We start from the raw sequence: 12,708 nt of genomic DNA on the forward strand, positions 1-12,708 counted from the left end.
TACATGCTTAGTTCAATTGTATGTAAGACTTCTTCCTTTGCTATCTGTCCGCTTCAATGCACATGTACTTGACCGTTTTGATGGCAAGAAAGTTATGCCCATCCAAACCGTGGTCAAGCTTGTACCAGAACGTGATATAGAGGACATCGAATCATGGAGAGCCATATAATATAAGGACCCGGTTTCTATGCGGCTAAGCCCACATATGTAGAAATGTAGTCCTTTTAATAAATCTACTTTTGAGATGGATTTTAAGACTTAATTTTTAAGGATATGTAATCTCTAACATGGAGATCATGAATCCGAAAAAATAAATACATTAAAAAAATTAGATATAATAATTATAGTAAAAAAACATTTTGACCGTTAGCTTCCATTGTTTTTAGATAGAACCCCTACTTGCATCCATCTTTAAGATGGATGCTTTATACTTTCAAGACTGCGTATGTAGAAACAGCAGCTCCTGCTGAAGCAATTGCAGCACCTCCGACACCTATTGATAGCATATCTTCTAACATCTCGAGTTCGAGTAGAGAACGTCATGCTGCTTTCTTTTCCTGTCCCGACATTATGACTCCGTCCTTTCTTCCCCTACCTCATCACGCACCAGGTTTGAACGAACGATATACTGGATTACATTATCGTTGCTCGGTTCTCCAGTTGTTTTGGTTACATCATCGAGGGCCCATCTTCACGACGGACAAGTGGGGAGGTGAGCAATCTTATGACCGGAGTAGCTCTTAGAAATCCAGTCCAGCCGAGATGAAACAATTTTCCATAATGTAATCTCAATGTTTTTTCGTTTATAGAACCGGATCCACTCGACCGGTCCGATTGAGTTTCCAGTCCCACTCTTCGCTCCATGTAGCCATAGATAAAAGACCAAAACACCCCTTTCATCAACAGCAAAAAAAGGACCAAACCACCCCGTACTCACTATGAATAAAAAAAAAGACTAAATTGCCCCTCTCCACCAGACCCAGTGCATATAACCCTGAGCCCCTCGTTCTTTCTCCTGTCCCAAAATGCTCCACACAAGAGCCCTAGCTTCCATCCTCTTTAACTCTGTAACAAAAAGACAAACCCTAATTTCCACAGCATCAAGAACCCTAGCCTCTTCTTCCTCCTCCAAATCCTCTGGGCCTAAGGCCCCCAAGGCCAAACGAAAGGGTAATTTAAAGGGCCAGCCATCTGTGAAGGCAGATGATGGACCAGTAGCCGAAGAATTCAATCTTGATTTCGATGATCACATCAGAGAACCAATTGGCCACGATAAATCTCTGGACTTCTTACCTAATGGGAAGTCATTGTTTACTCAGGCAGAGTCCATTGGTGTTCTCGGGCGCAAGGATGTTAACACCTATATGAATTTCAGGTGAAGTTCGGATTACCTATCTGAAACTATTGAGGTTTTTATTTTTCTTTTATGGTTGTTTTATTGCTTGGATTCTACTTCAGTATAATGTTATAATGGAAATTTCATGCACGTTGACCCATAAAAAATAAAAATAAAAACTTCATTTGCATTTGAATGTATTTTTGTTCCTTTTGATTGAACAGGACTTCCTTTAGGTGCATTTGTGTGTTTCCTCTCTATTGGATTTTTTTTTCTGTTTTTAAACAAGGAATTTAGCTTCTTTTTTTCCGTTTTGAAATGTAAAATTTAGCTGGGTTATTTAGGTGAACTTCGAATCACTCCTCCCCATTGTTTTGATTTCTTATTTTTTTGGGTCCTTAACTAATTGAAAGTTTATGATTTTTTTGTGCCTCAATAGAAAGTTGTCATTCATTTCAAAATTTGAGTTTTCTCTCTCTATTTTTTGTTATTTCTGCGAATGTTTGGTTTGGTTGTTAATTCATGAAGTTTGATTTACCCTCTTTAGTTTCAGGGAATCCAATTTTCTTTTAATTTTATGTATTTCCTTAGAAAGTTGGTTGGGTTGACATTTCAACTAAATTTGAAATTCCAATTCTTGGACTTTGAGTCGTCACTTAATTTTTTCAATTGGTGAGTCATTGTTAATGTAGGATGTTCTTAGTTTGTACTCTGGGGGAATTCTGAATCACCCAAAACATGACTTTCTTTGCTTTAATTATGAGGAGGTTTTTGATTCAGGTTGTTTGGTATATTTGAGTCGTCACTTAATTTTTTCAATTGGTGAGTCATTTTTAATGTAGGATGTTATTAGTTTGTACTCTGGGGGAATTCTGAATCACCCAAAACATGACTTTCTTTGCTTTAATTATGAGGAGGTTTTCGATTGGTTGTTTGGTATCCCTAATGTTTATTCTAGTGATTATTTTATCCGACCTTCTCATTAAATTGACGACTCTATAGGTTATATTTCCTGCCACTTTTACTGAGGATCCTGGTTGGGTTGATTTATTAGTTTGGAGGAATTGAATGCAAGTTTGCCAGAGGGACTACCAGCTGGTATGACAAAGGAATTTGAGGAGACAAAGGGTAACTATTTACTTGTTAGACAGAGCTTCTTGGAACTTCGCGATAACTTTAGGCGTGTAGTTGAACCACCATTACAGGTCAACAGCAAAGGTGCGTCTATAAATGTTTTATCTGATGTGGCCTATGTAGTTTGAGGATCTGCTTATTATGGATAGGAAATCAAGTTTAGGCAATGGATAATAACACATCTATTGATAGCCACCCTTTTTTATTTATATAAAAAACTTGGGTGCCTGTTATTACCTAAGTAGAAAAATCAGTGCAGACTGTTTTTAATATTGCAAGATTTATGATGTTTGTCTTGCTTACATCATAGCTTCAGGAACATATGAACTGGCAGTATGTTAAAGTTCTACTGCCATCTGCATCTTCATGCTAGTTGAATCCTGATGGAAAACCCATACGGACCATTAATGGTCGTAGGCTAACAAACAAAAGGCCACACATATTTCTGGAATATGGAATCTGTCCTCGATCTTGTCTGAGTTCTTCATGCTATCCATGATTTATTCTATTTGAGTACCCCTTTCTTACCTACTCGGAGCTTCAAAGTCTAGTGTTTGGTTTTTTTCTTTTTTTGTCCTTTCTTTTTACCATTTTGCATGTAAGAAGGAAAGAGCAGTTGTAGAAATCCTCTGTGGATGGCTTGTATGATCTTAGCACTTACTCTTTTTGCCTATTAGAATATGGTTCTTTGATGTTTCAGGAAATTAAAAAAAAAAAAAAATGAACGACTGAGAAAGAAGTATTTTTTTGTGCACATTTCAAAAAAAGAAAAGGAGCATTTTTTTTGTGTTTTTCTTCCTATTATGGAATGGCAAGTGCCAAATCTGATTTAGTGTCAGTTCTGTTTGTTTTCATTAAGCTGGTTGCCTATAAGGCTATAGCTATGCTCATACTTTGTATTAGGAGACTTACTCTTCTATTTAATATAAGAAATACGAAGTGCATTGCACCATTCTGCTTCTTTTTTGTTTTGGGAAAAAATGGCATTCTGCTTCATTGTGGATACTTATCTCAGTAGCTGCGACAAATCTACTTCCAATAAATTGTGCTTTGCTGCTTTATTTTCTTCTTTTGTTATGCTGGGGGCCTCATTTGCATCTAGGGTTATTTTTTTCTCAGTTTCCCAATTCCCCTTTTATCCTCAGTTTTTGTTGCATTCTTCTTTTTGAATAAGGAGTGATATTTCTTTCGCATCATTCTGCCTTTTGGGGCTGATTTAAAGTTTTGGTATCCAAGACTATCTGAAGTGACTGTACATAAAATTTCCACTAAACACTAGACATGAGGTCTTCCGTTGTTTCTGTTATTCAGAAGGTGCATAAAGATGACCCATTTGTTGCTGAATAATATGATTACAGTAGATGTCCTGATGGTTCCTTTTATGGAGCTGTTTCCTTGATACTACTTCTTACTATCTCCAGCTCCAAAAGTTCGAAAGCAGATTGTGTTGGATGGTCCTGTTAGCTGTGGGAAAAGTATTGCACTCTCCATGCTTGTACATTGGGCACGTTCTGAAGGTTGGCTTGTTTTTTATGTTCCAAATGGTAGGAAGTGGACTCATGGGGGTTTCTTTTACAAAAATCCACAAACTGATTTATGGGATACACCTATTCAGGCCACCAAAATCCTCCAGGTATTAATTTTTTCTTTTGTGGTTTGAGATTGTGGAAGTTCCTCTATGCGTTTAATTTAGGCTTAAAATATATTATTTAAGTTACATGAAAAAGGAAAGAAATGTTATCTATTTTATGCATAATCGAATGCTTAGTTTCTGTTTCTTGCTACTTTGATGTGAGATTTGTTTGAGGGTGCTTTTTTTTTTTGAATAACATTTGCATTCTGTGCAATTATTGTGGATACAAAACACAGTTTCAAACATTTGACTCCGCTTGCTTACATGCCCATTTCGAAATTACTGGTTTCATTGATGAGTTAAACCTCCTAAGCGTGAGCCATTCATAAACTTGGCCAAAACCTGACAAATACAATGATCGATGGCCAACTGGACTGACTCCCATGGGCAGCTGCTCAGGCAAGTGTCTGATTAAGTCTTATGAGAAAACATGCTACATTTTCCATTCCTTAAGTTATATTATTTTCTTCTTTCAGGTTTTACTCCCCTTATAGGTTTGTTTTAGGTTTGGGGGTCCGATAGCCATATTGCTCTTAATCATCAACTCAAATATGAGGTGGGTGTATGTACTGAATTTCTACGTACAATTCCTATATAGACATCGTGCTGGTTTCTAGTACTCTTGAGCCTTCAGATGCTGGTCATCTTTTGCTCTGGAACTAATATGTACCAATTTGTGGAGAAGATTCTGGCTACTATGTGATTGTTGACATAACTTGCAGCATCTGTTTAGAAAAAAGAGGCATCTTTAATGCATCCTTAACTTGGTTTGTCTCTTTATGTGCATCATGCATTCCCATTGATTTCAACTTTGTAACTCTCTTGTATTTTAGACTGTGAGGAGATATCTTGGTCGAGAAATAATTTTCTGCATCAGAATTTTGAGATAAAAAAATAGTAAAAGTAAAACGTTTCCTATGAAAAAGTAAATATAATTGCTGTAATGTTCCTATGAGAGACTTTCGTCTTCGCTTTTTCTTGCGATGTTCCATTATTTTCTATAAAAATCTAAATAATTGGTATATGGCGATTTCCGAGACGAGTCAGTTGTTTTAGACAATGCAATAAGTTGGTCTTGCTTGTCTCAAACCAAGTTGACTCCACAAAGTTGGGCCATGCGAACTTGAGGCATTAATGAATGGTGATGATATGCTAAAAGTGCCTGGTTACAAAAGAGAGTTGTTGGACATCTACTTAATCATCTGATACAAGTGATCACATGATAGTTAGTAATAAAGAATGTGGTTGTGTGGAATGTGATAAAAGAATCGTTCGATTGTTCTTCATCTCTCCAGTGTCTGTGTGTGCATGTGTATTTCCTGTGTACTGTATTATTTCTGTCAGTTTTTTCCTTCAAGGATTGTCTGATCTACCCTTCACTTGATTTAGCAAACTTGATGTGTTGTGACGTGTTGAGATCTGTTTTGTCTTTGGAGTTGAACCTAAGAGATATTTGTGATGAAAAATAGAATCGGCTGTTTATTTCAGTCTGGACAGAAAATATTACTCTCTGATGAAAAATAGAAATCGGTTGTTTATTTCTGCATGGACAGAAAATACACCCCTCCCCCACCCCTCAAAAAAAAAAAACCGTGTGGGTGTGTCTGTATTTGTGCATGTGTAATTTTCTGGAAAGCTACTGATATTTTCTATTTCCGTCAGGATTTCCTGAAAAGTAATGAAGCTCAGTCACAAAAGTTACCTTGCCAATATTCTGATCCAATTCCGATAGGGGAGGGTGCTGGTGTTGGAATGATGAAGGGGGCTGATTCCATGGCAATGCCTGAAGGTTCAACCTTGTATGATCTCGTTCAAACAGGGCTTAGATACTCACAAGCTGCGGTTGGAGTCGTGGTTCGTTTGCGGGAGGAGTTATCACTTGTCAAAGATATACCTATTCTTTTTGCAATTGATCAGGTAACAAAATGCACCACTCATCTATTGCTCAATGCTAATTCATCATCATGAAATGTTTGTCTTATTTCTTGTGTTGGTAATCTTTCAATACTTCAGTATAATTTTTACGGAAAATATCTTCGTAGGCCTTATTTTTAGGTTTCATTTCTCCATAGACCCAAAGTTTCAAAAGCTAGTGGCATAAAGATTCTATCTATTATATCTTCTAATCCACTAGGCCAACTTTATCTATTTTTACCCCATCTTTTTAGCCCAAACAAAATTTAAAAAGACATTCTTTGTAAACCCTGTATTAAACCCATTTTTACCCATCTTTTTAGTCCAAACAAATTTCCCCTCCCTCTTAAGTGTTTCTCTCTCTCTGTAAATCTCCCAACCCCCTCTCTCTCTCTCTCTCTCCTAATTTTCCTCTAACTCTCCCTCTTTCTCCGTGTGTATCCCAATCTATCCCAAATTTTTATAGAGAGGGGTTTGGGAGATTCATGAGGAGAGAGAAAAGAGAAACACATAAAGAGAGAGGAGGTTTAGAAAGGATGTCTTTTTTAAATTTGTATGGGCTAAAAAGATGGGTAAAAAATGTGCATAGTTGGTCTATGGGGTTAGAAGATATAATAGATAGAATCTCTATGCCTCAAGATAGGTTTTGGAAACTTGGGTCTATGAAGAAATGAAACTTAAAAATAGGGTCTAAACAGATATTTTCCTTAATTTTTAAACCCCCACACACGTGTGCGCATGCACACTCAGACATATATAGAGTGAGAGAGAGGCGGTCCGATGTGGAGTTTATAGAGAGAAATTCAATTTGGAGTCAAAGCCCATGTTAAACTTGCCAAATTAGATCTCTTTCTCTCTCTCTCTAACCACAAACAGGTTTACATTAAAAAAATTATATCTTATACTCAAGATTCATCTTCCCCCTTGTTTTTGCTTTCTCGCCTGCAGTATAACAGCTGGTTTACTTTCAGCGAATATGAGGAACCAGTGACTGTTCGGTCTTGTAGGCCTCTACATGCCAGAGAGCTTGCAACGGTTTGATTCCTATTGTTCTCACTATCATTGATTGTAGCAGGAAACTGTACATTTATTTTGGGAATTTTAATTATTGTTCCTTGGTTTCTTTCATTGAAACTAATCACAGGCACTATTTGTTATGTTCTTCTCAATTGTAAATGCTTCTAGTTGCCCCCTTAAGGGAACTATTTACTTCTGTTTGTTGGAGATCCATTTTGTAAATTCTTCTAAACGATACAGTTGCAGTTCCCAGATGTGGCCCTAACATACATTTATTAAAAAAAAAGAAAAAAAGAAAAAAGAAGATGAAAAAGTAGAAAAGTTCGCTTGCATGTTCAATGTTACTGTAATATAATTTGTCAAAAGTTGGGGATCGTCTAAGTTGAAGATTTGGAGGTGCGTATTTCGCCAAACGCCCAGGAGAAAAATGCTATAGTGGTTTCGCTCATGGGTCTAAGGGATATTGACCGTACGATTTTGATTGGACAACTAGGAGTGTATTTTGGATTTTGATTTTTTTCTACAAAAATGTTTAAGCTGAAATTGGAGGGGAGGTGAGCCTCACGCACCCATTAACAATATAAAACAATATTTTGCATAAACTAAAATGACCAAAAATATGGCTGTAAATTGCAAAGGGTGATTTGGTCATTCTGTTTTATGTGAAATACTTTTTTATATTTTTATTGGGCTGCGTGGTAGTGAGATTCACTCATGCCCCAAAATTAAAGTTGATCTGATTTACCCCAAAAAAATATTTCAAATACTATCTCACAATCCCAAAATTGATAGCCTCTTAGCCCATGAGCGAAAATCATTGTAGCATTTTGCTCATGGGTATTTGGTGGGGGTCTTCCTATATCAATGCAATTAGGGGTTTCTATCAGTAAATTGGCTTTAAGATTTCCTCATATTGGGTGTTTAAAAGCTTAAGATTGATTGTAATAAGAAATCCAAGTTATTGGTTTCCTGAGCACAATCCACGATAAGGATGGTGAACTAATAAGATGTTAATGGAATATCTGGGGGTCAAACACTCAACATACAGCATACCCAGAGTTAGCTGTACAGGATTACGTCTCTTAAGCTCTTTTTGAAGATAGTTTCCTTGATGTGGTTAGATGGATATGTAAGGAATTTTCATGAACACCTTTCTTGATATATATATTTTTTTATATATTCCTACAGCCTATGTTGTTTATGTTATACATAACAAGATAGGCCCATTTTATATCTGATGATTTAGTAACATTTTAGCAAGTAGGAAGCAATTGACATTCTCAGGTTTTTACTGCTAAATGGGGATGATTATAATGACTTTTTTTTATTACTCTTTTAATGAAAGTAATTGTTTATCAAAATAATAAATTGGAGAAAAAAGAGAGGGAACCAACCCCATTAAAATGTGCTAAAAAGGGAAGCCAAATAAATGCATGATAGAATAAAGGAAGAATTGAAAAAGAATGATCTTCGTCTACATTTTAATTACTTGCTATGATATCTACAATTGCTTTTAGTGTTAATAACCTCCTTTTTCTTTGCTATCTTTTGTTGTTCATTTGTATTCTCACCTGGTTTCCTGTTTCTTATTCTTCCCAATGTTTTACTTACTCACTAAGACGAAACCTTTTAATGTTTTTCTTTTGTAGGTGAATGCTTATCGTTCTATGATGCATAACGACATGATGGTGGGTGCCTTTTCTCATTCAACTGCTGTTGGAAGGCTTCGTCAAGAGCTGCCTGATGTTCCAGAAGATGCACGTGTTATGTTTCCTCGTTACAGCTGGGATGAAGCTATTGCAGTATGCTCATATTATCGTAGGTATGTTTGTGATTAATTTGAGAAAACAGTAAAATCAGCAAGAAACAAAGCCAAACACAAAGACAATTCAAAGAAACTTAGTATTTCTTCTCCACACCCAGGCTAGGGTTGCAATAGCCGCAGCTTTTCATTTTACTCAATTCTGGAAAATCACGTGACTGCCTTCTCCTAGGCCCCCATGCTCCTCTTTATAATATTACTTAGGTTTAAGTGAGGATGTGCAGTTCAATGTATTATTTGTTTGGATAGTTTTTGTACCTTGTGAATAGTACTCATGAAGCAAATAAAAATTATAAATATCCTACAATCCCTAAAAACTAAAAAACCTTGGAATAATATACATCCTTTGGAATTGAATAAAAATTAAAAATAAAAATGATTGTGCCCTCCATCAACTATATTTTCTGGTATCAATATCTGACCATGGCAAACAACTCAAAAGTGCAAATATTTGATACCCATCACTCTAAATTTGCCTGGTTTATATTTGATACCCATCACTCTGAATGCCAAAAGTTTTATATTTCGATCTCTTGTGCACAGGTAAATATGAATTGTACTTCATGTACTTTCTTGTATCTATACCTGTTTGCTTCAAGCAATTACATTATTTTCGATTCCTCAGTGGTTTGCTACATCGTTTTGGCATCAATACCATGATTATGAAACCATTATTTGTTCTTTTGGAGCTTAGACCCAAGTGTGCTCGTGTACTATGTCAGGCAAAAACTCATTCGCAAGGAGAGTTTTTCAGAGGAGAAATTGAAGAAAATATATTACCTATCCAATGGAAATGGTTCAGAAATGAGGTGGTTGGTCCCTTTTATATAGCAAATGCCGTTAAACTCAGGTAATAAATTGCTTTTGGTACAATTTTTGTTCATTGAACGACTTGGTTATCACTCATTGTAAGTGTGGAGATACATATATATGTATATATATATATGGAAAAGTATGTTTTACATTCAAATGCCTATCATATAGCTATACTCATTGAAAGGTATACAATGAGTGCATTTATTTCTTGGATGGATCCCCAAACTGCCAGATGTGAAAATGGGCATGTCGGGAGTGCTGTTTCTCTGCTCAAAAACCAGATGTTCACATCTGAGGGCCTGGGGTGGTTTTACCTTTCCAAGCACTAAGTAACTGCACTCATTGTGTATAATACCTATATATAATGTATTAATGTTTAAACCAGACTGTCCTTTAAAAGCTTGACACTTAAAAAACGTATGCTTTACCTTTTATTCCTGTTTCCAATTGAAAGATATATCCTTCCCTAGAATTTGCCCGAAACCATCATATTGGCAGATCTCTCATCTTTGTGATTATTTATGACTTCATCTTCTGATGTATTTCATTCTCTGATGTTCTGTTAGTGGGCTTTATCAATTCCACTAGCTCACGTTCAACATTTTTTTGATGGGCCTTACCATGCAGTTGGTTTTTAGGATTCATATATGTGCATTTGGCATTGTCGAGACCAGGCATCAGGAACTGTACTGCCTGAATATGCTTTATAGCTCATGCTTCCCCTGGATTTTTGGTTTGGGAGCTTAGAGTGAGAAAATTCAGTTGTTTCGGCTAAAGCTATCAATTCCGAATGACGATTGTGGATATCTTAAAAATATTCCTTTTGGCTCTGACTTTATGTGGAGCTAGAGACAAGCAGATCCATATTCAACTTTCTGGCCTTCAATAAGGACCTTCAGGAATTTTGTTCATTGTATCGTTTCATTTGGTTTTTGTATACTGTATTCGAAGAAAAGGCTATGATGATGATGCTACTATATTCAAAGAAAAAAATTCAAGTGGTTTACTATTTGGAGAGGAGACGAGTCAGTGGGGAGAGGGCCCCTACCCTGGGTAGGGATTGAGTGCAGTTCATCAAGCACAAACCGGTTAAGCTTGGGGGCTTCCTGAAATAGGCCAACTAACGTGATGATTGATCTCTACACCATATGATATTAAAGTTGATAATATCAGCATTTTTCCGATGCCTTGAAAAGGGTAAATTCGATCATTAATGATAAAAAGAAAGGTAAATTTGATCGTTCACTTTTTTCATCTTGGTTTGTCCATCTCACATTCCAACCCCAAATATTGGTGGCCATATGGTCTTGCATCTTACACTACAAACAGTATAAGAAGGATTGTAGAGAATTGTTTTGTTCGACTGTATTTATAGACAGGTGTAGGACGTTTGAAATAGGTTTGAATTGGAAAAAGCCTTTTAGATGCGGCATGTCTATATACCATTTGGAAAATGGTGGAGGTTAATTTTAGATGCTATTAAGTACTATAATAGAAAATTGCAACAATAGTAAGTTAAATATCATGATTTTTAAGGTGTCGGACTGAATTTTCCATCTTTATGCACGTTGTTTCAAAATGTGGCTGCATCAATGTGGTATGCACCAGGAGGCACATCACAAAACAACGTATATGCACTTTGGTAGGATGTGTTTGCATATGCACCGTATTCCATCGCATATGCAATTGCATGGCACGTGGTACATATGTGGTGCATTATAGGGGGGAAAATTTAGAAAATACCGATATTTTCTTCAATTAATGAATATGTTTTTATTTCCAAATACAATAATCCTTTTTTTTTTTTTTTGGAGGAATGCTTGTTTCACAATCTCTTTTAGTAATAAGGATCTAGTTTGGAGATTTGTAAAACTCAAAAATTCGAAAGGCTGAAATTATGTTGTTTGTACTCTTTGTAGAAATAATTATAGAGGAGTATTTTCCAACAAAAAGAACATTTAGCCGGTATTTATGAGAATGTCGGTACATATGCCTACAAGCTATCGAAAAAGATTAAAAAGGAGATTAGAGCATACATGGATAACTTGAAACAAAAAGAAAAGAAGCAAATGAAATGAGATGAATTAATGAAGTATACATGAATTTCAATTATTTGTTGTTGATGAAGCTGATAAGGATTAGTCAAAAATTGGTACAACTCAAAGTGGTATTCCAAGGGAGGGTTATACATATTGGTAACAATGTTGGAAAAAAAAACACCTCTCCTTATGAGGCCAATGGATATATTTTGCACCTTTGGCTCCAAAATTGTGGTTTAGGAGAGGAAGAGAAAAAACAAAACAATCCACAATTGAAAATCGATACAATAAAGAAGAGATGAAGAAAAGTATATAGCTACATTGCAAAATGGTTTTATATGACCGGAATTCTTTGCAATACCATAACTCTCGATAGTTTTGCATGTATGGTCCAAGCAATTGAGCAATTTAGTCCAAGATGGTCCAAGCAATTGAGCAATTTAGTTCATGACTTAATCCTTCTGTATATCATGAGAGTTGGGAGCCCCTTTTGAAGGATGTTGTGTTTGATGTTAATAAAATTTTGTTTCACAAGAAGGGTGGGGGAAATATGAGGTCACTATTATGTGTGATGGATGATCTAATGGGAAATCAATAGCATTTATTAATTTTTTTCGTTAATTGTCCAACCAGTATTTTTTTTGTTAAGTCTATTGATGCATCAAATAAGACACATGATGCTACATACTTATGTGACTAGATGGATGAGATTGTATAATTTGTTGGAAAGCAACATGTGGTACAAATTTTTATTGATAATGGTATCAATTACGATGCAGTTTGGCATATTTTTACTTTGAAGAGGAGGCATATGTTTTGAACTCTTTTTGCAGTTCATTGTGTTAATCTCTTACTTAAGGAAATGAATATGACATCTATATTTATTGGGGTGATTTCGAAAGCTATGTTTGTTAGATTTATTTATAATTACCCCATAATCCTTAGCATGATGAGAAGTTTTATAAATAAGAGAGCTGTAGTGAGACTGGGTGTCACT

The 12,708-nt window shown here is 35.8% G+C and overlaps 1 protein-coding gene across 6 annotated transcripts; it reads left to right on the forward strand.

Annotated features, from left to right (window-relative positions):
* Positions 1-1,017: 1,017 nt before the first annotated feature.
* Positions 1,018-10,917, forward strand: LOC18433538 (mitochondrial 28S ribosomal protein S29-like protein). Of its 6 annotated transcripts, XR_016061715.1 has the most exons (10): positions 1,018-1,375; positions 2,391-2,554; positions 3,892-4,103; positions 4,340-4,502; positions 4,580-4,659; positions 5,766-6,020; positions 6,966-7,052; positions 8,684-8,856; positions 9,579-9,706; positions 10,300-10,917. XR_016061715.1 is itself a non-coding variant. In XM_088874978.1 (8 exons), the coding sequence occupies exons 2-7, from the start codon at positions 2,437-2,439 to the stop codon at positions 9,685-9,687; spliced, it is 954 nt and encodes a 317-aa protein (XP_088731104.1). In that variant the 5' UTR covers positions 1,018-1,375; positions 2,339-2,436; the 3' UTR covers positions 9,688-9,706; positions 10,239-10,917. The 6 variants fall into 6 exon arrangements, 4 of the variants coding, with proteins under 4 accessions (XP_088731104.1, XP_011623058.1, XP_088731103.1 ...); XR_016061714.1 differs by having other exon boundaries at positions 4,340-4,659; XM_088874978.1 differs by lacking the exons at positions 4,340-4,502; positions 4,580-4,659 and having other exon boundaries at positions 2,339-2,554; positions 10,239-10,917.
* The last annotated feature ends 1,791 nt before the right edge of the window (positions 10,918-12,708 follow it).

The sequence above is a fragment of the Amborella trichopoda genome, chromosome 8 (genome assembly GCF_054954075.1).
Source record: "Amborella trichopoda isolate Santa Cruz 75 chromosome 8, AtrichopodaSantaCruz75HAP2 v2.0, whole genome shotgun sequence".
Classification (NCBI taxonomy): Eukaryota; Viridiplantae; Streptophyta; class Magnoliopsida; order Amborellales; family Amborellaceae; genus Amborella; species Amborella trichopoda.

Excerpts from the sequence above, each read along its gene's own strand:
- LOC18433538 (XM_088874977.1), top strand. The coding sequence starts at position 1,026 with ATGCTCCACACAAGAGCCCTAGCTTCCATCCTCTTTAACTCTGTAACA. Across the intron at positions 6,021-6,965 it reads TTCTTTTTGCAATTGATCAG|TATAACAGCTGGTTTACTTT; the intron begins GTAACAAAATGC and ends TCTCGCCTGCAG. Across the intron at positions 7,053-8,683 it reads ATGCCAGAGAGCTTGCAACG|GTGAATGCTTATCGTTCTAT; the intron begins GTTTGATTCCTA and ends TTTCTTTTGTAG.